The sequence below is a fragment of the Bos indicus x Bos taurus genome, chromosome 2 (genome assembly GCF_003369695.1).
Source record: "Bos indicus x Bos taurus breed Angus x Brahman F1 hybrid chromosome 2, Bos_hybrid_MaternalHap_v2.0, whole genome shotgun sequence".
NCBI lineage: Eukaryota > Metazoa > Chordata > Mammalia > Artiodactyla > Bovidae > Bos > Bos indicus x Bos taurus.
Window position 1 is genome coordinate 7,128,271 of NC_040077.1, and position 24,056 is coordinate 7,152,326.

The 24,056-nt window shown below is 37.7% G+C and overlaps 1 protein-coding gene across 1 annotated transcript in view; it reads right to left on the reverse strand.

Annotated features, from left to right (window-relative positions):
- Positions 1 to 6,336: 6,336 nt before the first annotated feature.
- COL3A1 (collagen type III alpha 1 chain) overlaps positions 6,337 to 24,056 on the reverse strand; it is a 39,827-nt gene continuing 22,107 nt past the window's right edge. Inside the window, exons 22-51 of the mRNA XM_027555686.1 lie at positions 23,597 to 23,695; positions 22,926 to 22,979; positions 22,671 to 22,769; positions 22,284 to 22,337; positions 21,919 to 21,972; positions 21,535 to 21,588; positions 21,017 to 21,070; positions 20,640 to 20,684; positions 20,002 to 20,100; positions 19,803 to 19,910; positions 19,539 to 19,592; positions 18,037 to 18,090; positions 17,897 to 17,950; positions 17,159 to 17,212; positions 16,061 to 16,168; positions 15,571 to 15,624; positions 15,238 to 15,291; positions 14,879 to 15,040; positions 14,656 to 14,763; positions 13,574 to 13,681; positions 12,684 to 12,737; positions 12,458 to 12,565; positions 11,923 to 11,976; positions 11,428 to 11,535; positions 11,080 to 11,133; positions 10,876 to 10,983; positions 9,651 to 9,948; positions 8,785 to 8,972; positions 8,170 to 8,412; positions 6,337 to 7,422 (exon numbers count right to left, since the gene is read on the reverse strand). Of these exons, the coding sequence (XP_027411487.1) occupies positions 7,276 to 7,422; positions 8,170 to 8,412; positions 8,785 to 8,972; positions 9,651 to 9,948; positions 10,876 to 10,983; positions 11,080 to 11,133; positions 11,428 to 11,535; positions 11,923 to 11,976; positions 12,458 to 12,565; positions 12,684 to 12,737; positions 13,574 to 13,681; positions 14,656 to 14,763; positions 14,879 to 15,040; positions 15,238 to 15,291; positions 15,571 to 15,624; positions 16,061 to 16,168; positions 17,159 to 17,212; positions 17,897 to 17,950; positions 18,037 to 18,090; positions 19,539 to 19,592; positions 19,803 to 19,910; positions 20,002 to 20,100; positions 20,640 to 20,684; positions 21,017 to 21,070; positions 21,535 to 21,588; positions 21,919 to 21,972; positions 22,284 to 22,337; positions 22,671 to 22,769; positions 22,926 to 22,979; positions 23,597 to 23,695 (2,892 nt within the window). The 3' untranslated portion in view covers positions 6,337 to 7,275. The remainder of the gene's footprint in view (positions 7,423 to 8,169; positions 8,413 to 8,784; positions 8,973 to 9,650; positions 9,949 to 10,875; positions 10,984 to 11,079; positions 11,134 to 11,427; positions 11,536 to 11,922; positions 11,977 to 12,457; positions 12,566 to 12,683; positions 12,738 to 13,573; positions 13,682 to 14,655; positions 14,764 to 14,878; positions 15,041 to 15,237; positions 15,292 to 15,570; positions 15,625 to 16,060; positions 16,169 to 17,158; positions 17,213 to 17,896; positions 17,951 to 18,036; positions 18,091 to 19,538; positions 19,593 to 19,802; positions 19,911 to 20,001; positions 20,101 to 20,639; positions 20,685 to 21,016; positions 21,071 to 21,534; positions 21,589 to 21,918; positions 21,973 to 22,283; positions 22,338 to 22,670; positions 22,770 to 22,925; positions 22,980 to 23,596; positions 23,696 to 24,056) is intronic.

Genomic DNA, 24,056 nt, shown 5'->3' on the forward strand with positions numbered 1-24,056 from the left:
AATATAATTATTTGACATCTATAGGACATAGGAAAACTGATATAACCTCACCTGATCTCGCTTTTTAAAATCCATATTTAGTGGCCTTGGAATATATCAACCTTAAGTTTCCTTATCCTCTTAAAGTGCTATAATTCTGAAATTTAAGCAACAAACACTTTTATTCACTCGACACCTAGATCATTACACTTTCCTGCTTTCCCTTCATTCCTATTCCATCTCCTTAGCTTCTTCATCCTCACTTCTCCAACCAGTAAATATTCCTATATTCCAGAGTTCAGTTTTATGTTCTCCTTTCTTTCCACACTCAATTACTTTATGATTGCACACACTTGTGTAGATATAAAAACCATGCATATGCTGAAATTCCTAAATTTATTTCTCTAACTTGGACCTTTCCTCTAACTTTTAGATTTGTATATAATTTCTAACTCGTCAAGTTTACTTAGGTGATTGACAGCCATTATAATTTAATGTGCCTTGTTTCGTTAATTCTTTTGTGGTGGTTTAGTTGCTAAGTTGTGTCCAACTCTTGTGACCCCATGGACTGTAGCCTGCCAGGCTCCTCTGTCCATGGGATTCTCCAGGCAAGAATACTGGAGTGGGTTGCCATTTCCTTCTCCAGGGGATCTTCCTGCCCCAGGAATCAGACCTGGATCTCCTGCCTCGCAGGCAGATTCTTTACTGACTGAGCTAGAGGGAAGCCCTGTAAACTCTTTTATCTTCTCAAATCTTTCACCTTGATAACCTCATCCATCTTCTTGTTCAGGTATTCAATTGTAGCTATTAGCAATTCTCCAAGTTACTCAGGCCAAAACTTTTGAATTCATGATTGCATCTCTCATTCTCTTAGACCACACTTCCAATTTTTAGCACTTCCTGTTGCCTCTGTATTCAAAATAGATCCATAACTCAACTACTTTTCATCACTTCCACTATTACCATCCTGGTGGAGGTTACCATGATCCTTGGCCCAGATTATTGCACTACACTCCTAACTATTCTCATAGATTCTGCTCCAACATGCTGTTCCCTCAAGAGAGCAGATGCAGCAACATTCTAAACCTATAAGCCAAATTGTGTCATCCACTTGCTCAATGGCTCCTCATCTCACTGAAAGCAAAGGCAAAAATCCTCACAGCAGCCAAATGAAAGTAGGGTGGTCCCATAATATTATCAAATCAGAATACTTATGAGAATCCCCAGATCCTCAATGCTATGAAACATGAAAAGAATCCGCACACACTGGAGCTTTCCCAGGCAAACCTGGACCTTTGGTCATCCTTCCTATGTTATGCCATACAATCTGTTTCCCTCACTATTTCTTATTTATTTGGCTTAGTTGTGGCATGCGGGATCTTTCCTAGTGGCATGCAGGCTCTCTAGTTGTGGCCTACAGGCTCAGTTGCCCTGTGGCATGTGAGATCTTAAATTGTAGATCAAGTATTGAACTTGCATCTCCTGCATTGCAAGGCAGATTCTTAAGCACTGGGCCACCAGGGAAGTCACTCCCTCACTATTTCTGTCATCTTTTCTTGTACTAGTCTCCCATGTGCTAACTCTGCCTCAAACACGCTGCCTTTGCTCTTCTTTGAACCCACCAAGAACATCCTTCTCTCAAGGCCTTTGCAATTGCTATTCACTCTGCTTGGAATGGGGGGTTCTCAGGTGGTGCTAATGGTAAAGAACCCGCCTGCCAAAGGCAGGAGACAGATGAAGGTTCAATCCCTGGGTCAGGAAGATCCCCTGGAGGAGGCATGGCAACCCACTCCAGTATTCTTGCCTGGAGAATCCCATGGACAGAGGAGCATGGCACCCTATGGTCCATAGGGTCACAAAGAGTTGGACACGACTGAAGTGACTTGCCACATACTGCTTAGAGTGATCTTCAAGATCCTCAAGTATATTGCTTGTCTCATGAGAAATATTTGAAAACTTAGCGGGGATCTTAGTTAGGCCATAAACTATATGGTCTTTAGTTCCATGAAATGCAGATATAGATTTGTGAACTACCTTCAATGGAAGTGATAAGTAAAGATGTGGAAATAGATGAGACTGTCAGGGAGAGATACTAGAATGACTAATCCACTCTAGTGACTAGATAGAGGAAGAAGAGATAGAGGAGGGATGGTCAAGTAATGGTAGGAAATTCACTTACAGTAGGATATTTTCTCAATGAATGGTACACAGTAGATGACTAAGTGGCTTACTAAATAAATGCATGCTCATGTGAAATAAGCATGAATTAGCATCATCCTGGATGTACATAATCAAAATCCCAACTCAAGCTGAGAGTGACATTCTGAATATCTAGGAATTGGTGATAATTTATAATTACTCTTCAGTAATTTCTGAATTGCATTTCTTTTCCCTAGTGTGTCTATAACATGGTAGCTTAGATTCCTTTTGTAGAAACAGTTTAATAAGCATTTTATAATAAACATTTAAATAAACATGTTTATTTACATGGTTAGAGTTTTAGTTCCAAGTTATACTGTTTGAGTTAGAATTTTAACCTTCCCTCTTACTAACAAGGTGAACTTGGGCAATTACCAAAATCTCATGCCTTATTTTCCCTTTTTTGGTTAATATGAAGATAATAACCCCCACAGGATATTGAAGTGAGTGATATTAATGAGTAAAGTGACTAGGATGGTGCTTGACCCCTGGTAATTGCCCTGTAGCTGTGTCATTTCTGCACAGGACAGCCTTCAAAGCACTGAGCTTCCTCACTGAAGGTGCTGGTCTGTGAACTCATCGTCTGGGAATTGGGTGAAAGTACTCTGGCCTGTGTGGTTGCTCAGCTAAGCTCTCTTTTCACCTGCACTAATTTTTTGAATTTTTTTGTTTATAAAAAACTAAGTAAAACTGCCCCAGGCAGCCCGTCTAATAGGGCCTATCAAATAGGTTATAATTATAAATTAGCCAACACCAAAGACATTTCGGAATTCGACTTTTTTTTTAAACCATGTCACCCTGCAGTTCTTCTCACTTCCTTTCTGGTAATCTAGAGATGCCTCTGGCATGTAATCCTGTCAACTCCATTGAAATTATGTAATCCTGTCAACTCCATTGAAACTTAAGCTCCAAGAAGCTTATGTCAGCTGGGTTTTTTCTGCTTCCATCTCCAGGCTAAAGACACTCTTACAAGAAGGTTTTCAAAGATGCTGTCACACACTTGCCTTTCATTTCTCAAGACCTTGGTGGTCCACCCTGAGAACATAAATTTGAAGGTGAATGGTATGTTACAGATGATAAAACATTCCAAAATTCTATCTGAATATTTTGAGCTACAGTCTCCTTTTGCCAATTTGATATCTCAAATTCATTTACTTTGGGCTGTCACTGAGGCCTGGTTCAGTCAACCAGCCATGTTCATAATCATAATCTTCCTAGAACTCTCTGTTACCCTGACATATTGATAAATTTTGTCTGATCTGGATTGCACAATTCTCCTTTGTCTAGTAACCTCACCACACACTTACACACATATGGCCCAAATTTTAGACAGCATTAATTAGCTAAATTCTTCCATTCTTTTATGCATAAGCCTCCTCCTGAGGTTGGCCTTTTGATTGTTACCCCCCTGAAGCGTTCTGGAATCTGACTTTAGTTATAAATCTGGAGACAATAAACAGTGGTGGAAGTGAGGTTTGGGGAGAATCGGTCTTTTCTCATAGGCATCTGTGTTTCAAGAGAAGCAGAATTATTACCAGACAGGAAATAAAGGGTCTTATTTAAGAAGGCTAGAGAAACATAATGCGAAACAGAAATGTTTGAAGAGCATTAACCCCATGCAAATTCCTGGGTCCTCTTATTTCCCAATTACACAACAATCTAACAGTTAGTCAGAAAATCCATTTAGATTTATGGTGAAGTTTTGTGATCTGCAGAATTACAATTTATATTTGCTTTTCAGTTATCTCAGACTTCTACAAAGGGATGAGTTTTAAAATACATTTTAATTTATGTTTTTATTGTAAAATTGTTTTTATTGTACAGAGAAAGTCTATAGCTTTTCTTTCTGCACCTTGAGTCAAGAAGTTAGGGATTTGAACTTATTCTTTTTTTGTGCATCACTAGAAAAACAGCCATACCCGCATGAGTCCTGCACTTTCTCATGAAATTTAAATATATTTTTGTATAGCAGAGGCTATTCATCTTCTTAAGTTTTGGCTTCAAAGTGCAAATCACTCCAGGAAATCAGAGATGATAAATCCTATTCCCATGGACCACTGACTTCTCATCCCAGGATACAACTTGGATTTTCTTACATTGATCGCTAACCAGTACAAACATTTGATCCCCGAATTTTCCATTTTCCTGCTCCCTGCCATCACTTCTGTTATCAATTGCTAGTCTGGTCAGGATTCTTAGTTGCAAAAACCTTAAACAACTTTGACTTATTTAAGTAGAAATGTAATTTATAGATTTTATTTGAAGTTTGGGAAAATTCAGAGAAAGCTATAGAACCCAGGTTCATAAAATGAACAGATATGAAGAGAATGTTGACATCCAGAGCCATCTTCAAAATCACACCCCAGAAGCAGCCTGGTAAAACCAAAGAACTGGGCACTGGATACCATTTCTGTCACTACTGGCCAAGTTCTTTTAGGAACCTGGCTGTTGCTGCCCTGACTACAGCTATGACCACCATCATTCTTCTTACTTGTATTACTTTTCTTTTTTTTTAAATAAGATTCCAGTATTTGTTGTGATTAAAAAAATATGGGAATAACAAAAATGGATACTTTTTAAGTGAGATAAGAAAATATTTGATCAGAAAGTCAATATTATGGATTCATATATGTACAAATAATAATTTACACTTAATTTTAGTGTGATCATTGGCACAATGAATCCAGAACATTCAATTAAAATACATGTACACACTTATAGAGCTCCTAAGTATATCCACATCCTAAGCCCTGGATTTTGGAAATATGCCACATTACATGGTAAAACATGAAAGAATTAAAGTTGCATATAAAATTAAGTTTTCTAATCAACTAACTTCAAAAAACAAAGAAAAACTAACTCTTCAAAAAACAAAGATTATGGCATCTGGTCCCATCACTTCATGGCAAATAGATGGGGAAACAATGGAAACAGTGACAGACTTTATTTTGAGGGACTCCAAAATCACTGCAGATGGTGACTGCAGCCATGAAATTAAAAGACGCTTGTTCCTTGAAAGTAAAGCTATGACCAACCTACATATTAAAAAACAGAGACCTTACTTGGCACACAAATGTCCATCTGGTCAAAGCTATGATTTTTGCAGTAGTCATATATGGATGTGAGAGTTGGACTATAAAGAAAGCTGAGCACCAAAGAACTGATGCTTTTGAACTGGTGTTGGAGAAGACTCTTGAGAGTCCCTTGGACTGCAAGGATATCAAACCAATAAATCCTAAAGGAAATCTGTCCTGAATATTCATTGGAAGGACTGACTGATGCTGAAGCTGAAAGTCCACCTGATGAGAAGAACTGACTCATTGGAAAAGACCCTGATGCTGGGAAAGATTGAGGTGGGGAGGGGAAGTGGACGACAGAGGATGAAATGGTTGGATGGCATTACCAACTCGATGGACATGAGTTAGAGCAAGCTCTGGGAGTTGGTGATGGACAGCAAAGCCTGGAGTGCTGCAGTCCATGGGGTCGGACACAACCGAGCGACTGAACTGAACTGAACTGAGCTGAGCTTAGAGGATAGGTGGACAAAGAGTCTTGGCATATGATTGATGGCATTTTTATTTTTGAAAGTATTATTATTAATCATAGAGTGAATAAATGTCAAACTATAAAGTCAGGTATGTAAGATGATACTGCTATTATTTACAGTAGCTAAAAAATTAATAATGTGTTGGTGGAGAAAATTAATAACTTACATTGCCCTGATCCAAGAGGGCAATGAGGTGGTGTTTAGAAGTGGTAGAAAAAGCCTAACCTTGCAATTATTCTCAGTGTTAAGCTCTGTTTTGCTAGACCCAGCTTATTTTCTTCTAAATTACCAGATATTTCCTCCTTTATTACTCCCACTTTAGGGATTCGCTAACTTACCATGTTACTATTTCCAGGGATTGTGTCAAATAGAAGCCCTTGGTTTTCCACATGTCCCAAGGAGTTCTGTTAAATATGATCTAAAAATCTGCAAGATTCCCCATTGAGCATTATCTCTCTTTCCATCATAAGTTATATTATCTCATATTCCTGAAGGAGCATTATTGTATTACTAAGTGAGAGAGCTAAGACTCAATATGCTTTTTCCAGGAAAAATCACTGGAGTTCCTGAGTGCAAACGTACATCTATGAAAAGCTGACAAAAGCCAGGAATGTTTTATTATGATCTTTTATTATGGGTGTCTGTCAGAAAAAAAGATCAACAACCACATACAAGCTTACAAAGTTTAATTTCAACACATTCTCTGTGTTACTGTGACAAAAGCAGCCCCTTTATTAGTTTTTTGTTGTTGTTGACTTTCACAGGATGCAGGGAAAGTGTCTCCTGCAGTGATACACCAGGAAACATTTTTGACAGGAGACAAGTACAGATGGTGCAACTGTGTTTTGAATGCAAGGCAACAATTCTGACCTAGAGTTTTCAAAGTGAAAATACATTAGCACCAGACCATGTGTCTTTAAAGACTTGCCAAATATTGGTAAACTTGACCAGCAATGACCAGAAAAAAGAAAAGCACCTTTAAAAGCAGTTGATATTCAAGATTAATTATGGCTTCAAAACTATTTCTTTAAATTCTTGCACTACATTCTACTTTTTTTTAAACCAATATTTTAGGAACGTAAGTTTTGGCATTTCGTACAAATTTTTCATCTTCTGGGACTCATAGAATTCATTTATGTTTCTGACCAGGTTGAGGTAGTTGAAACAGGAAGTTCTTTTCTAATTTCTTGCTTGACTGTTTCAGAAGAAAGGTAATCTTTTAATGGTAAGCACCGTCATTGCTCTGAAAATGGGCTAGGATTCAAAGAATGTAACGCAGTGTTATTGGAAGAGTGTTGAAGTTTATTTATTATAGCACCATTGAGACATTTTGAAATTGAAATTGGTAAAAAAATAGAACAATAAGCATTTGAACTGTATTTGGTGTAATAGCAAAAACAAATATCCTTTTTTGGTCAAATTACACTTTTTTCCCAAGAATTTTGGAAATAAATAACTGGAACTTGGTCACTTGTACTGGCTGACAAGATTAGAACAAAAGGAACATATGGAGTGTGAAGCTTTTTCTGGGACTTTGGATAGAGTTTGGTTTATAAAAAGCAAACAGGGCCAATGTCCGCACCAAATTCTTGATCAGGACCACCGATATCATAGGGTGCAATATCTACAATAGGTAGTCTGACGGCCTTGCGTGTTTGATACTGGAAGACTGTTTTGCCCCATTCCCCAGTGTGTTTCTGTAAAAAAAAAAAAAGAGCAAATACAAAATGTAAGTGATAATGACATTACAATTATTTAGTTTTTCTGATGAAGTTTTAAAAATATTTTGCTTAAAGGGAGTTAAAGTTGGTAACTTGCAATGTATACATATAAGACTTGCTCCAGTTCAAAGTGATAATCCTCCCAGCAGATAAACCATATCATTAACCAAAAGCCTTACAGTACTTCAGGGTAAACCCAACAGGGAGATTGCCACAGGCCAGTGCCTTCTCAGAAACCTCAGTTCTGATCAATACTACCAGGTAGGGAGCTAGTTTACTAAGAAGTAGATAGTTCTCTTACATTGGAACTTGTGATATATTATTAATATTAGGAATGAATTCTCCTTCTGTTCATAAAGGTAATAACAAAGGGTAGATTTAAAGTAACCTTTAAAATTAAAAACAGATTTTAGATTGAGATCGTATGATGGCAGTTATGTAGAATGGATAATAACCATCTAAATTATCTGATAAAATTTATATCATGGGTTTAAATTTCAATGGCTTTCATAGCAATTAGTTTTCACCAGGAGGTTGAGAAGATAAACTCATTGTTTGTGACATTTAACCTTCCCTGGAATGAATCAGTATTCAATATAACTCACACTGAATGCCATCTTTTGTTCACACTCATTATTTTTATTCCTTCTTTTAAAAATAGCATGATTAAATGAGCAAGCTGAGCTCATCATAAGACATGCTTATAAAAATGCTGATACTTACTGTGCAACCATCCTCCAGAACTGTGTATGTGAATTTGCTATTTCCTTCAGCCTTGAATTCACCTTCATTTGACCCCATCAGCTTCAAGGCTTTCTTTACATTCCCACTAGCATGATCCATGTATGCAATGCTATTCTTGCAGTGATATGTGATGTTCTGAGAGGCCCGGCTGGAGAGAAGTCGGAGGAATGCCAGCTGGACATCGAGGACGTCTTCGGGAAGTTCAGGATTGCCATAGCTAAACTGTGGTGGGGAACAAATAAAGCTGATCAAACATTTTAGCAGCAATTATGCCTAGTGGATTTATACAGAGAGTATGGTCACAGTAATATAAATTGTTTATGTATTTTATCTACAACTTTTTATTGCATGTATAATATATAATGTCAGAGTAAAGAAGATCTTAAATTTGAAAGAAAGGTGATTGTGTATTAAGAATCATTTAATCTAATTTAGCTTTGAGAAACAAGTTATAATTGCTATCTGAGTATATACAATCTTTTGCACCTTTCTATTTATTAACTATCTTTGCTTTGCGATGAACAAATGGGAGGAACAAAAAATTAGGGAAGCAAAGATAAATCAGTTAAAGAAAAATGGCGTATCTTTTCTTACCTGAAAACCACCCTCCATGGATTCTCCAAACCAAACATGTTTCTTCTCAGCACCAGAATCTGTCCACCAGTTCTTCTGTGGGATAGTCAAAGGACTGGCACTTATGCACGTTTCCCCAGTTTCCATGTTACAGTAGACTTTAATAGCATCCAATTTGCAACCTTGGTTAGGATCAACCCAATATTCTCCTGAATAGTCACAAAGAGGACAATGGAATTGGTTATGAAGTCCAGTAATGGGATTTAGGCCACAATGATTTTGTAAGGCATTCATACTATAGTCTATCCAGTTGCAAGGAGTCTGACTCAACTGGAGTGACTGAGTGAGGCATTCACAATGTTGACTGCCAATGTATTTGTATTTTACATATTTCTACTTTTTAGTGTAGCATAATAGAGGAACTTTGGGATAGTTTCATAATTTGAAAAATTTAGTAATTAGATTACTATAAAAACTATTTCAATGAATATAGGTTACAATGATTAAATTGCAAATTATGCCTGCATCAAATTACAAATATTTGATCCTGAGAACAAAGTGATATATGTTGTTTATAACTCAAATAACTTTGTGATGATATGAAGAAATGTGCCCAAACATGATTTGTTTTAAAATTTCTACAAAATTGTCTTTAAATTTTCCTATATTGGAATATTTCAAATTTATGTTACAGTTTAAGTACATCTATAAAATTCATGTTTTCTTACAACATCAAGGAGTTTCAATTCAACTAACACTATTTAAGGATTATTCCTGCTATATAATATCTTCTACTCACAGTAAAAATTTCCTTTTCCCTAAATTTGAATACAGGCAGTTTTCTCTGTTATCTTGTTGCTATGAGTGTGAAAGTTTCCCCAACATACCACTCTGGAGTTCAGGATGGCAGAATTTCAGGTCCCTGCAGTTCCGTGCAGGGTTTTTACGGGAACCATCAGGACTAATGAGGCTTTCTATTTGTCCATTGACTGATTTGAGTGAGGTCATAATCTCATCGGTGTTGATTTTGAAATCTATCGGTTCATCTCCATAATATGGGGCAAAACCACCAGCTTTTTCGGCTCCAACACCAGCAATGGCAGCAACCCCGCCAGCACCACAACATGGACCAGGGGCACCAGGAGGTCCAGGAGGGCCTGGTTGTCCTGGGTGGCCTGGGGAGCCCTAGAAGGAGTAAGAACATACATCACTGATGTGTAAGAACATATGTCATTGATGTAAACTTGTTTGGTATCCACAGAAAGAATACATTGCTAGCCCAATAAAATGTCTTACAAAGAATTAATACATTGTGTAAGCATAATTATTTCGATACAAGTTTGGGTTGTTTTTTGATAGAATATTAACCAATTTATAACTATAATCCATTCTTAGGAAGTTTATTGTGTTCTACTGTATAGGAAGAAATGGTGTTAGATCACAAATTTTACTCTATCATGTGTTCTAAGATGTTAGCGATTCTAATGCTGACAGGTCAGAGGAGTTATGATCAGGAAACCTAGATTCTGACCCCAGATTTATCATTAACCTTGTGGTTTGGGGTTAACCACTTAACTTTGTGTTTAATTGTGTAACTTGTGGGGTTAATAGTTTTTCTTCCATTTACCCCAAAGGCGTGGGATAGGAATGTGTTAGAAATGATGGTGTAAGCAGCAAAACAGGAATAATCACTGAAGCTGTTTGAGCAGTGGAATGCATCAGTACTTTAAACCTGTCATTATGATGATCATAGTTGTGAGCTGTCTAATATGAGATCAGCAGTGGCAGAGTTCTTTTTATTCACTGAGCTATTTTCCTTTTATTCACTGAACAGTTTTCATTCTGCTAAAACTGTTATCTGATCAGTTAACTGTTATCTGATGAGTAAAACTGTAAGGAAGGTTTTCTTGATTGCTCCCTGTTATGGGCAGTGTGGTGGAGAAGTTTTCATGTGGCGGAGAATGTCCTAAAGTCAGTGTTCAGTTCCTAACTTAAGTTCGGTAATTGTATTGTGTTTAACTAGCCATCTCAATTTTAAAATATTGCCAAGTGTTTCTGAAAATGTGAAGATGATAGCAAATTAAATACACATGTTTATAAGTAATGTCTTACCTCAGATCCTCTTTCACCTCTGTTACCTCGGGGCCCCGGTGGTCCAATGGGACCAGGGTGTCCACTTGCTCCGTCCTTGCCAGGGGGCCCGCTAGGTCCAACAGGTCCCTAAGAAATGAACATGATATCACAATGCTAGAATACTTCCCTGCAGTGCAAAAATGTTAAAACATGGAACTTCCAATCTCTCTCTCTTGTACATACTCTGGGGCCTGCAGGGCCTGGACTGCCAACTGCACCTTGATGACCAGCGGGACCCTGAAAGGAAAGGAAGGTGCATTTGAGTGATGCCTTCAAGAAGCTCAGTGAACTGTATTTTCAAGGTCAGATCAAGAAACTTGAGGCTCAAGATGAACCATGAGCTCTTTTTCCTTATTCTCCCCATTGTCTCATGCCAACTACTATTTCAAATAAGCCCTTAAATTGATTTCTAATCTCTTGTAGCATAGGCTTTTAGAGATGAACATTCTTCCATTACTGATCTCTAAAGTGTGCCTATCTCATCAGTGAAAATGCATTGAGAGGACTTTCTAGCACAGCGGATGCACTTACCGGAGATCCGGGGGCCCCTGGGTTGCCAGGGAATCCGCGATGTCCTTTGATGCCCATAGCACCACGCTCACCGGTTTCCCCTTTGTCACCGCGTGGGCCTTGGGGACCCTTTACAAACACATTTCAAATTAGGATCATACACACACGCGTCGGAAAAACAAATTAGAACTCACAACAATTAAGTCCATTTTATAATATTCTACAAGCGAGAAGTCCCATCGACAGACTGCGTACGTGCAACTATACAAAATGCTGTGGTTGCTTCGATTTTGGACCGAGAATTGTATAGAGCCCCAATAATTGCCACGTATACACACGGCCCCAAGGACATTTTAGATCCTAAATTGCTTTCTGTTTCATCAGAGGACAGTTTAAATTTGGTTCCATAGTTATGTATTTATTCATCCCTTTTTCCTGAACATGCTGGAAAATAGACTGTTTCCTACACCATAGACTTAGTTAAAATAGACAACAAACAAACAAACAAACACTCACAGGAGGACCTCTTGATCCGGCAGGACCGGGGGCCCCAGAAGGACCAGCAGGGCCCTAAAATAAAAATACACAAATAAACACAGGGGGAGGTGTTTGCTTTTTGATATAGATTTGTTTTATTCAAATGCTAATCTTTTCATTGTGGGAGAATAATGGTATGCTTGCTGATATTACTGAAAGTTAGTATTACTTTTTCCTTACAAATCCTTGACCTGTTTATAGCTTTACCTGGGGGTCTAAACAGGAAAAAGAGAACATCCTGTTAGTTCAACTATATGTTGATGAAGCGGATATACACTTGGTGTGATTAATACCATTTTGAATTTAAAAAATGAACTCTTCATTGACTATTGCCAGAAATCTCTCATATATCTTTGTCACCACAATTGTCTAAGGAATGACTTGTATACAAAACTGTAAAACAAATGAGAGTAGATCTTTCGGTTGGCAGATATGACATTCTATCGTCTATCTACTGAGTTCTTTATTGCGGAAAACGGATAAGTAAGGAACGATGGTGTTCATTAGAACTCACAGTTTCTCCTCTGTCACCGCTCTTTCCAGCTGGACCGACAGGACCAGGAGGGCCTGGGTGACCAGGAGCTCCAGGGGCACCAGGAGAGCCATTTTCACCACGGTCACCCTGTGGACAAGATCACAGTTCCAAAATCGATCTGATTAGCAGTTATTGCTTTAATTACATCTATTAAAAGGTATAATTAAAACCTACAAAAAAATTACTGTACTTGGGTTTATTATACCTTGGCACCTGGAGCTCCATCTCGGCCTGGCAGACCATCTGATCCAGGGTTTCCCTGATTAAAGAAAAAAAATAAGAAAAGAAATCAAAATTTTTGGAACTATTTAAATACCATTGAAGCCATACATTCTCAATGGGTAAAATATCATTCCTAAAGAGAATAAAAATTGGTTCTTTGGAGTGAAAAATCTTAGATGTGACGATGGGTGTGGCCCTGCAAGGGTTGACAGTGCCTACACGGAGAGGCAGTACACCCGTGATTCTACAGTTTCACAGGGTAAGCGAGAAAGAAGTGACGAGGAAACTAAAAAGCGTTCTTAGGAGAGAGGTAATACATAAAAGCTCGACACACAGTAATTTAAGCAGATAATGAAAATCTACAATTTAAGAAAGGACTAATCACAGATAATATGCAGAATAGTTTTACCCGGAAGGAATGCTGTAAACTGGGGCTTTCCCCATCCCCAACAAGAGTTTATTTAGCTAAAGGTCATATCCCTCTCCATTAATGATCATTCACTGCATAAATATTAAAGAACATGAACAGTTAAGGCTGAGTTGTAATAAATTGTAATAGAAAGAATATTTATTACTAGAGAAAGAAGGTGAACTTTGATATGTGGCAATATTTACACTTTTAGACCCAAGTAAGGCCAATTTGAACCTTGCTTAAATGTTATGGAAGGCAGGAGGAGAAGGCAATGACAGAGGATGAGATGATTGGATGGTGTTACTGACTCAATGGATATGAATTTGAGAAAACTCCAGGAGATGGTGAAGGACAGGGAAGCCTGGTGTGCTGCAGTCCAAAGGGTCTCAAAGAGTCAGACGTGACTTAGCGACTGAACAACAGCATGCCTCATTGGATATTTTCTGAGAACTAGTACTTACATCTCTTCCAGGCTCACCAGCTGTACCAGCCAGACCAGGAAGACCCTGGGGGCCAGGAGGACCACGTTCTCCATTCTGACCACTAGGTCCTGGTTTACCATTTTCACCCTGTGTACAAAGAAAGAAATTCATATTTCTTTCCAGGAAATCAATTAATATGATACTTTTAGATGTCTTTATTTCCCAGGGATGAACTTTGTATTATTCAATTCTTATGGAATTTGTTCCTAAAACTATCCCTGCCAGAGGAAAAATGCTTTGGGGAACAAACTTCTTGTATGTTCTAACTTGTTCAATGAACCTGGATGCCTGAGTAATTACATTGATTATCATATTCGAATACATCCTAATATGAGGTGCATAAGTAGACATGGCTATTGTAAGGAAAAAAATAACGATTAATCATCATGAAACCACAGGTTTATGGTGCCCATTAGAATTAGGTTATATCGAATGTTTGGCTCTATTTAAAGAATATACATTTATTGGATATGTTCATATAAATCAAATAGACTTAAATGTTATATTGTAATTTCACTACAATATTATATGACTATCAGTTTAAAAGGGTGCTCAAAGTGTCAAAATGTGAGCCCTAATAAAATACAATTTTATTACCCTATTTGCTAAATGGATATTTAAGACGCTAAGCCCTAGGATGTTATAGAAGTATCAGTGAAAGAAAGTCAGGAGAATAAAATAAATTGAGTTGATGGATAATTGGTATCAATTAAAGGAATCACAGGTCTACAAGCTGAGATTATTTTCCCCTTCAAGACTGACAGTCAGCAAATGGAAGAATGCTGACAAGTTTCCTAACAGAGGTATTTGAGATGATAAGATATTTCCTGTGATATCAATCTATTTGTGTTGGTGTTCACAGTTGGTTTATGATGTGCATTGTTTTTGGATTCCAGAGCCTCTTGATAACATGCATGCTTCCTGAAACTGAAAATATCGAGAATGTACATCTAATTACAGGAAAACTTGTTCATTACATACTTGCTATGGTCGTGTGATGTCTAAAGACTATCAGTCTTCATAAAGGAAACCAAGGTCCAGTGAAAGATAGCTGCACTCACCTTGATGCCCTGTGGGCCGGGGCTGCCCCTAGCACCTGGCATGCCTGGTGGGCCTGCAAGACCTCGTGCTCCAGTAAGTCCTGCAATTCCGAGTGGGCCTGGAGCTCCCTGTTGTGATGGACAATGAAATCTTGGTTACTCTTTGTGTGACTATGTTTTCCTCTATTGATTTGTGATTGAAAATAAAACTGTTATTAATCAATAGAGCAAAGAAAGCACTCACCGGAGGGCCCTGGGGGCCAGGTGCTCCCCTCTCACCTGGTGGACCAGAATCACCCTTTGGTCCAGAGATCCCGGGGCTGCCAGGAGCACCATTACTGCCAGGTGGACCTGGGGGACCATCTTTGCCTGGAGCACCACTGGAGCCTGGGGGGCCTGGGTTACCCTACAAAGAAGTGTTTGATATTAGAATATTTTATAATGAAAAAGTACATTTTTTCTTCCCTCTTTCACCTGGATTCGAATAATTTTATATGGAATTTAATAAAAAGAGAAGTTGCAGTGGATAAGTTTCTCACCCTATGCATATATGAGTACTCTTTATGGAATATATGGCTTAAAATTATTTTAAAAAGTACTTACATTACTGCCAGGAGGGCCAGGAGGACCACGACCACCGGGGAAGCCAGCAGCACCCTGCAAAATGATAAATACACTTTTAAATGTCAAAAATCAAGGAGAACAAATAATTAACTACTAAAACAAATATGAAATGTAAGAAATGTGGTAGGAACTGCATTCTATTCTGAGATTTATGGTTTGTTTTTTCCTCTTGGAATTTACATATAACTCACACATGAATACGTGATCATCATTTTATACTCTCTGGAGGAAACTAGGGCTTTCAAAGCAGTTTTTATACAGATTGATATTGATTAATGCTTTTCCATAATAGTCAAGACGATCATTACTTACAGGACCACCAGGACTGCCACGTTCGCCTTTGACACCTTGGGGGCCTGGGGGACCCTATATGGAATGGAGATGGAAATTGTCAATAGGAATAGCATTAAAATCAAAATTTGGGATTAGCATTAAGCCTTTGAAAAATCAGTAACTCTGCTTATTATGACAATCATTTACAACACATACAGTCATTATGTTGTACTTTAAACTTAAACAATGCAATGTATATGTCAGTTTTATCTCAATAAAACTGGGGGAAACACTACAACAGAAATGAGAACCTACATCAAAACACAAAAATAGTAACTCTCTGAGGACATGAAAATAACTTGATGGAGGTAACTAGATTGTTGGAGCCCGGCTTCAAACTCAGAACTGTATTCCTACAAAACCTGTATTCTTGTCACCATGAAAAGCTCTCTCTTGGTGTGAAAATATTAAATTATTGACAAACCTAAATACTTTCTTTTAGAAGGCTTAGAAAAAGAGAGATACTTACGGCAGGCCCAGAACCTCCGGCGGGTCCTGCGGCTCCGGGAGGGCCTCCTTCACCTTTCTCACCAGGAGCGCCTCTTTCTCCTTTAGCACCAGGCTCACCGTTCTGGCCCTGCATTCAGAAACAAACACAGCCTGTGAACTGACACCCTTCACGGTGCACTGGGCTTATCCTTATTTTTTTCTTCAGAAAATAGAATTCTTCATGCAGAGAGATATTTTTAATCTATTTTTAATTTTTAAATTAATTTTTATTGGAGTATAGTTGCTGTACAATGTTGTGTTAGTTTCTGCTGTACAGCAAAGTGAATCAGCCACATGTACACATGTATCTCTTCTCTCATTTGGATTTTCTTCCCATTTAGGTCACCAAAGAGCATTGAGTAGATTTCCCTGTGCTATATAATAGATTCTTATTAGTTATCTATTTTATACATAGTTATGGATATATTTAGATGTTAAAATAAAATTGGAAGACTCTCTGAAGACATGGAAGAAACAAAGTCAATGAAAATGTTTCCATGATAAAGATTTCCCTGGTGGTCCTGTGGTTAGGACTCCGTGCTTCCACTGCAGGTGGCATGAGTTTGACCCTTGGTTGGGGAATAAGGTCCCACACCCCACATGAAGCCACCAGAAAATAAAAAGAGTTTCCATGATTAAAAAAAAAAAATGTCCAGAAAGTGGTACGATTGCCATTATTTTTTATAAGGGAGAACCTCTCTCTAAGGATTGTGCATTTCAAAGCAAGCACCAATAAATGCATTTGAGAAAGATGGAGCTTAGAGGAAATTTTATTTAGTACCATTTAAAAATGGAAGAACTTTAATAAAAACTTTCAGAGTGCTTTAAATCTAGGAGATCTTGTTAGTCTTATTAATCTGGTGTAAAGGCAGGCCAGGTGTTTTTGTATCCATCTTTTAAACAGTAAGAATAAAGTTCAAAAAAAAAAAAAAAAAAAAGGAGGTGGATAAATGAACCCTCATAGAGAATGAGTGGCTGAAATAGACTAGAATTCAGACTTGACTTATTCTCCTATGATTTTTTAGTGAGATAGTGATTCTGGGCTATGTGACATGCGTGTTTTAATGATCATACTTACAGGAGCACCAGGGAAGCCAGCAGGTCCTGGGGGCCCCTGTTCGCCTCTCTCACCCTTAAGTGAAAAATATCCTCATTAGTCACAGTGAAATAGATTCCTGTTGGGAGCACATGTCATCCTCTACATCATCTTATCTTTTCCTTTAAGCTAAGGAAAGATAATGTTAGTGTGCAAAGCTAACAGAGCTTAACCTCTAAAGACCTCTCCATTTTTCAATAAAATTCAAAGTAACAATTTTCTTCTTATTTTTGTAAGAAAAATAATTTGAGAATTTTGAAGTATTTAAAAAACCTAATTGTAAAACTTCTAAAAATGCAAGGATTTAAAAAAATAAAAATAAGGTTAAAGTGTTTAGAAATCATTCAATTAGTTAAAAACATTTACTAAATATCTCTCCTGAGTCTGCAAACCCGAAAGCAGAGAATTTTAGATCTAGAAGTAGCCTCGGGCAAAGATCCTATGGCTTTAAGAAATACTCTTTTACAAATGCATATTATTACTTATGCAACTTTTATATTTTTTTTTTCCAGAATTACTTAGGAAAGATGGCAAGATTTTAAATGGTCTCACAGTCTCTTGTGAATCTTAGCTTTAAGAACTTTAACCTTGCCTTGCATGTCATATGATGCTATCCCACCATTGAGACTAGGACCATGTACAGAATTGCTAAAGAGGGAGGCACAGGTAGCTGTTGCCTGTGTGGGGCTCAAATGATGTTAAAATGTCTGTAACACTTACAGGGCCACCGCGAGGACCAGCTATACCCGGAACTCCAGGGGCACCACTTTCACCCTTAAAAAAGAAAAAAAAAAAAAATTGTCCTTCATCCAAACAGCAACAAAAGACACTTTCTGTTTCTAAACAGTGTTAAGTGTTACCTTATCTCCAGGCTGACCAGCTGGGCCAGGAGGACCAATGGGACCAGTGGGACCCTAAAGAAATAGAAATATACTTTAATATTGAAGATGAACAGCATCATTTTCCTTATTAATCAAAAGGCATATATATGGATATATTGTTCATCTAATAAGCTAGATAATGTGGTCTCCTTGATGGCTTGAATTAGATACTCTTTACTCAATGTGAAAATACCACACAGTTTACTAAATACAAGATTCAGTGGCAATTTATTGATCCAGTTTTCTTTCTATTGCAGAAGATAAATAAGACATGATGTAAGATCTTACAGTCATATCTTTTAAAATTAAAGTGTACTGCTTTATTTAACTGTATAATAATTCAAAATATTTAATTTAACCAAAGTATTGTTGCACATATCAAAGTTTTCACATCAAAATTTTCAAATATTAAGGTTTACTTATATTACATAAATATTAGGTTTTAAAATATTGGATGATGGCTTACCTATCTAGACTGTTAAAAGTGAAGTATTTATGAATTTGTTTAAAGCAACTTCAGTAAAGATAATGTCTATCTAATGGCTTAATTATCATGTTTATTTGCTACAGTCATATCTAGGTGTTTTCTAATGTGAACAGAATTGATTGTAATGTGTTTTTTTAACTTTTATTTTGAAATAGTTTTATGGATTCATGGAAGATTGCAAAGAAATATACAGGAAAATTCTGTACATCTTTCTCCCAACTTCTCTCAGGATTGCATCTTACAGAATTATGGTATAGTAATCAAAACCAAGAAACTTACATTTGTACAATCCATAGAGTTTTTCAGATTGCACCAGTTACACATGCACTTCTTTTTGTGTGTATATGTATATGTAATTTTTAATGCAATTTTATTATGTATAACCTTGCATGACCACCATCACAATTAAGATATTCAAATATCCAATTACCATAAAACACCCCCTTATATCATCTCTTTATAGTTATATCCATCTCCCTCTCCCCTATTTCTAACTTCTGGCAACCATAAAACTATTCCACATCTCAAATGTTTCATGAACATCATGCAGTATGGATCCTTTCAAGACTGACTTTTATCACTCAGCATGATGTCCCTGGTGTGTGTCTGCATTGTTGCATGTATCAACGGTTCATTCCCTTTTATTGCTAAGTAGTATTCCATGGTATGAATATACCATGGAATTTCAATGCTTTTTTTAAAATGAAAAGGTTCCTTCATGAGCAGTATTGATTATCTTGGATTTTAGTGAATTACTATGACTTTAGCTTGTAATACTTATCATACTTTTGAGATTTTTCCATTCTCAGGTCATTGTTGAACTGTTAGTGATAGAAGTCAGGAATTTTAACAATCATGTCATTTAGTTCTTTTTAATGCCCTGAAGGTGGCAAAGTATGATCTAACTTATAAGGAGTTTTTGGAAAAAATAAGTTGAGGTGAAGGGCTGTTCCATACTACATAAATTTTGCTTCTCCCCAATTTGAGTACTCACCCGTGGACCATCTTTCCCTGGAGCACCATCGACACCTGAGCTGCCAGGCTCACCCTGTCAAATAAAAAACAATGGCATCAGATTAGAGGCATCTCCAATGAAAATATGACAAAAAGAGGAGCAACCCTCAAGAGTCACTGCAATGTATCATAGGTGTCCCGATTAAAAAGTTTCTCTAGAAATGGATTACTTTCCAGTAATGTTGCCTTCCTTTAACCAAAAAAGTCTGTGATATTACATAATTAACAGAAAATAGGTTGATACCTTATCACCCTTTGGACCAGGGCCTCCAGGACCCCCTCTTTCTCCAGGCATTCCTTGCAGACCAGGTGTACCAGCAGAACCAGGTGGCCCAGGGGGACCAGCAGCACCCTGAAATTAAAAGAGAAATCATAGCTCACAAGAAAGATAAGGAATGCATTTTGTAAAATCTAAGTGAATTGAATTGGGTTGGGGGAGTTACCTTTCCTCCTTCGGGACCAGGGGGGCCAGCTCCACCTCTAGGTCCAGGGGGCCCTCCTGCTCCAGGAGGTCCGCGTTCACCGGGAGCACCAGAATCACCCTGTAGGAGGAAGACAGAAAATCCCTGTTAGGAAACTCAGGCTTCAAACCAAACAAAAACACCCTACATTGTATTATTTTGATACAGATCACAATGCTCTTAACTTTTGAATAATCTGGAAATTTTAACAATTATAAACTGCATTTGATCAATTGAATGAAAAATGGAAATTTAAACTGAGTTACTCTAAGCAAAGGAATTTTTATACCTGGCCTGATGAGCTAGCTTTGACGCTATTATTATTTTATCACGAGGGGAACATTTGAAAGGTTTTCTCTCAAAACCGTTTTCCTGTAGAGAAGCAATGCACTAGAAAGGTTTTCTTTTGAAATTTCAGGCCCATAGGCGACTCTACTTTGTTTATTCATGTCAGAAAATTCAATTTTCTAGATGATGCAAATTTAATGTATTAGAAATGTCTTGGATTCCCCTAAATGTATTCATCAAACATTTTCAATGTTGCGCTTCTAAAAAAGGAATATTTTGGTTTGATATAGTAAAAATGCTGAAGAAATGAGAAAGTAAGTTGAAATATTTACCTTGCCTCCTGGAATTCCAGGTGCACCAGCCTCACCCTTTGGACCCTAGGACAGTGATGACATTGCGTGATTAGGCTTCTACCAGAATGTATGTTATATAAATAAATAAGCAAAATACACACTTGACTTGTTCAGTTTATCCAGTCATGAGCTATATTCTCTTCTTTAAGGTCCTTTTATGATAAAATTCAAACTTTTAATGGAATAGTTATGATTCAATTTTGTTTTGTTTTGTTAATGAACTAACAAATAACATTTGTTATTTCAAAACTAAATGTTAAAACTCAGATACCGTGGCATGAAAACGTGAAAGCTAATAATTTATAAATGATTATTCTTTTGGCTTCTGAGTTTTGAAAACGTGACATGCAACTTACAGGTTCACCAGGTTTTCCGTTTTCTCCTGGGGGACCACTCGTTCCAGGCAAGCCCTATAAAGAATCATATTTGTATTGTATAATCACTTCAAACGTTGATTATAGGAAAGCTTCTCTTAGTAAGTGTGTTTCTGCAGAGTATTCAAAAAATGGTTCTAGCAGTCTTTTTAGGTGTAGAAAATTTGTAGCCCTCAGAATCCTGTGACAGAGAGGTGATATTCATATCTTAGAAACCTATGTTCATTTCCCTCTATTCTTTCTGTTGTTGTATATAAAATTGAATCATGATTAGATGAATTTAGCTATATACATTTAAATTACAATAAAAATAAATATAAGCATATTGAATTATGTGAACTTCAAAGTAGAAGTCAGATGCACACATTTTAAGCTAAAGATGAATTATCTTTCAGTGTCACAAAAAAATTGAAGTGTTGATTAACTTAACAAATATAGCTATCAAATGAAACTATTGATAAAAATAGGGGCCCAATGACATTTAATTAACAAATTCTTACTTGTAGTCCTTGTGGACCAGGGGGTCCTGTGTCTCCTTTGTCACCAGAAGGGCCCTATGTAAAAACATAATACGAGATGCTTCACTATAAAATATCTTTTCATATTTATCCACATATTTTTCATCTCATCAGGCCAATTGCTTAATTTAAAAATTAATGGTATGAAGGAAGGCAGAGTCTGGCTTGTGGAAGTGGTGTAAGGAAGACATATACGGCACAAACTTTACTCAGTGTCAGTATTTAGCTAGCTGATTAAATAAACAATCTTCATAATTGCTTTGGTGAGCTATACCAATACAGTGGCAGAGACTGTATAATTCCCAAAGTCTTCCCTCAGGCCCACTCCCATCCACTTCCGTTTCCAGTTCACGCGAGGAAACTTACAGTAGGTCCTGGAGGACCCTGAGGTCCGGTCTCACCATTCTTTCCAGCAGGACCCTAAAAGAAAGCAGTTATGGAAGCAGAGATCAAGAAAACAAAAGTCGTGGGGTTGGAGAGAAATGCCTCTAATACAACAGGCATTGCCTCAGCTTCCAGGATCTAATGCCTGATGACCTGAGCTGGAGCTTATATAATAATAATAGAAATAAAGTGCACAATAAATTCAGTGTGTTTGAATCATCCCCAAACCATCCCCTCTCCCTTGGTCTTTGGAAAAAAAATTGTCTTTCATGAAACTGGTCCCTGAGGCCAAAAAGGTTGGGGAGCACTGTCAGAGGACTGGAAATGAGTGGATAAAATCTACATACCTGAGGGCCAGGACCTCCAGGGCCACCTCGTTCTCCATTTTTTCCAGGAGCACCCTAAAGAAGTAGCCAGTATTTACTAAATCTCAAAAGGAAATTATTCATTATCATGTTCTCTCATCTTTTTGATCTTCCCCCTACTCACACATGTATATATCCCCAACTGAAAACTTATTTCTAGACTAGGCTTCCATAAGTGTTCTGCTCTTTGCCCGGAACTCCAGAAGAAAATACGTTAGCTCCCTTCTTACACGGTAGAGGGAAGCTTCTTTCTCTTATACTCTTCTGTGCTTTGAAGTGGAAATCAGTTTGGGGCCATCTGCACCCCCATATGGAAAATAAAAGAACTTCCATCACCTATTTATTGAAGAAATGAAGGAAGGAACTCACATCGTTTCCTTTGGGACCAGGGAAGCCCATGACACCAGGCTGGCCTCGCGGACCAGGTGAACCTGGAGGACCGGGTCGACCCGTCTCTCCTTGGCTTCCCTAATAAGAAAAAATTATATTAACAGAAATTTCAAAAAGTCTGATAGAATATGCAATGTACATCCTAAAGCTATACAATATACATGAAGGCTAGTCCAAATTGTGCATTTAACCATTCTCTGGACTTGTAAAATGAGATGTTGAAAATGTACTTACAGGAGGCCCTGGTTTCCCATCACTGCCTGGTCCTCCGGGGCTACCAGGAATACCCTAAATTGAAGAATTCAGTCAGTCAGCTGATTTAAAAATGATAATTAAAAAAAAAAAAAACTAAAAATTCTATCTATAAAATTTTGAGATTTCCACTGACATATGTAGCCTCATGGAGAAGGCAATGGCACCCCACTCCAGTACTCTTGCCTGGAAAATCCCATGGGCGGAGGAGCCTGGTAGGCTGCATTCCTTGGGGTCGCTAAGAGTCAGACACGACCGAGAGACTTCACTTTCACTTTTCACTTTCATGCATTGGAGAAGGAAATGGCAACCCACTCCAGTGTTCTTGCCTGGAGAATCCCAGGGATGGGGGAGCCTGGTGGGCTGCAGTCTATGGGGTCACACAGAGTCGGACACGACTGAAGCGACTTAGCAGCAGCAGCAGCAGCAGCATGTAGCCTCATATTTACACACATTTTTCTGTCTTTAAATATCTTACTGAAGCATTCTATTTTATGTTCTTCAATCTATACCAGGTTAAATTTTTGTAAAATAATTTTGTTTCATCTGAGCCTACAAAACATAGTGTCTGACTTAAGTTATTTTTGAACACTCTTCATTTGCTTTTCCTCTTACTAAATGACAGTGTGGATCAAACAAGTGTTTCTCTTTACCCTCAATCCTGGACCTCCAGGGAGACCATCTCTGCCGGGCTCTCCAGCAACACCTCTGGGCCCTGCAGGGCCTGGGCCACCACGGTCCCCAGGAGGACCCTATGTAGTGAAATAAACCAACATGTATGTAAAACAGCCTTCGTTGACCTAGACATTGATGGTACTGGGGTTGCAGCTAGAGAACTTCTTTTGGCCCCTTCAAGAGAGTTGGGACATTGCCGACATGCTCAGTGTAAAGCACATTATCTATTAGCTTGCATAATATATTAAGGTAACTTTGATGAACATCACATGCTGAAGGAACTGATATTTAGTGGGCTTAGCAATATATTTTGGTGCATATAAAATCAAATATCTTTGATGTTATGAAATCTGATTTATATTGCACTTCAGAGTTTTCGAAGAACTTTCAGGCACTTTAATTTATTCTTGTAATTATATTGAGATAAATAATTCCTAG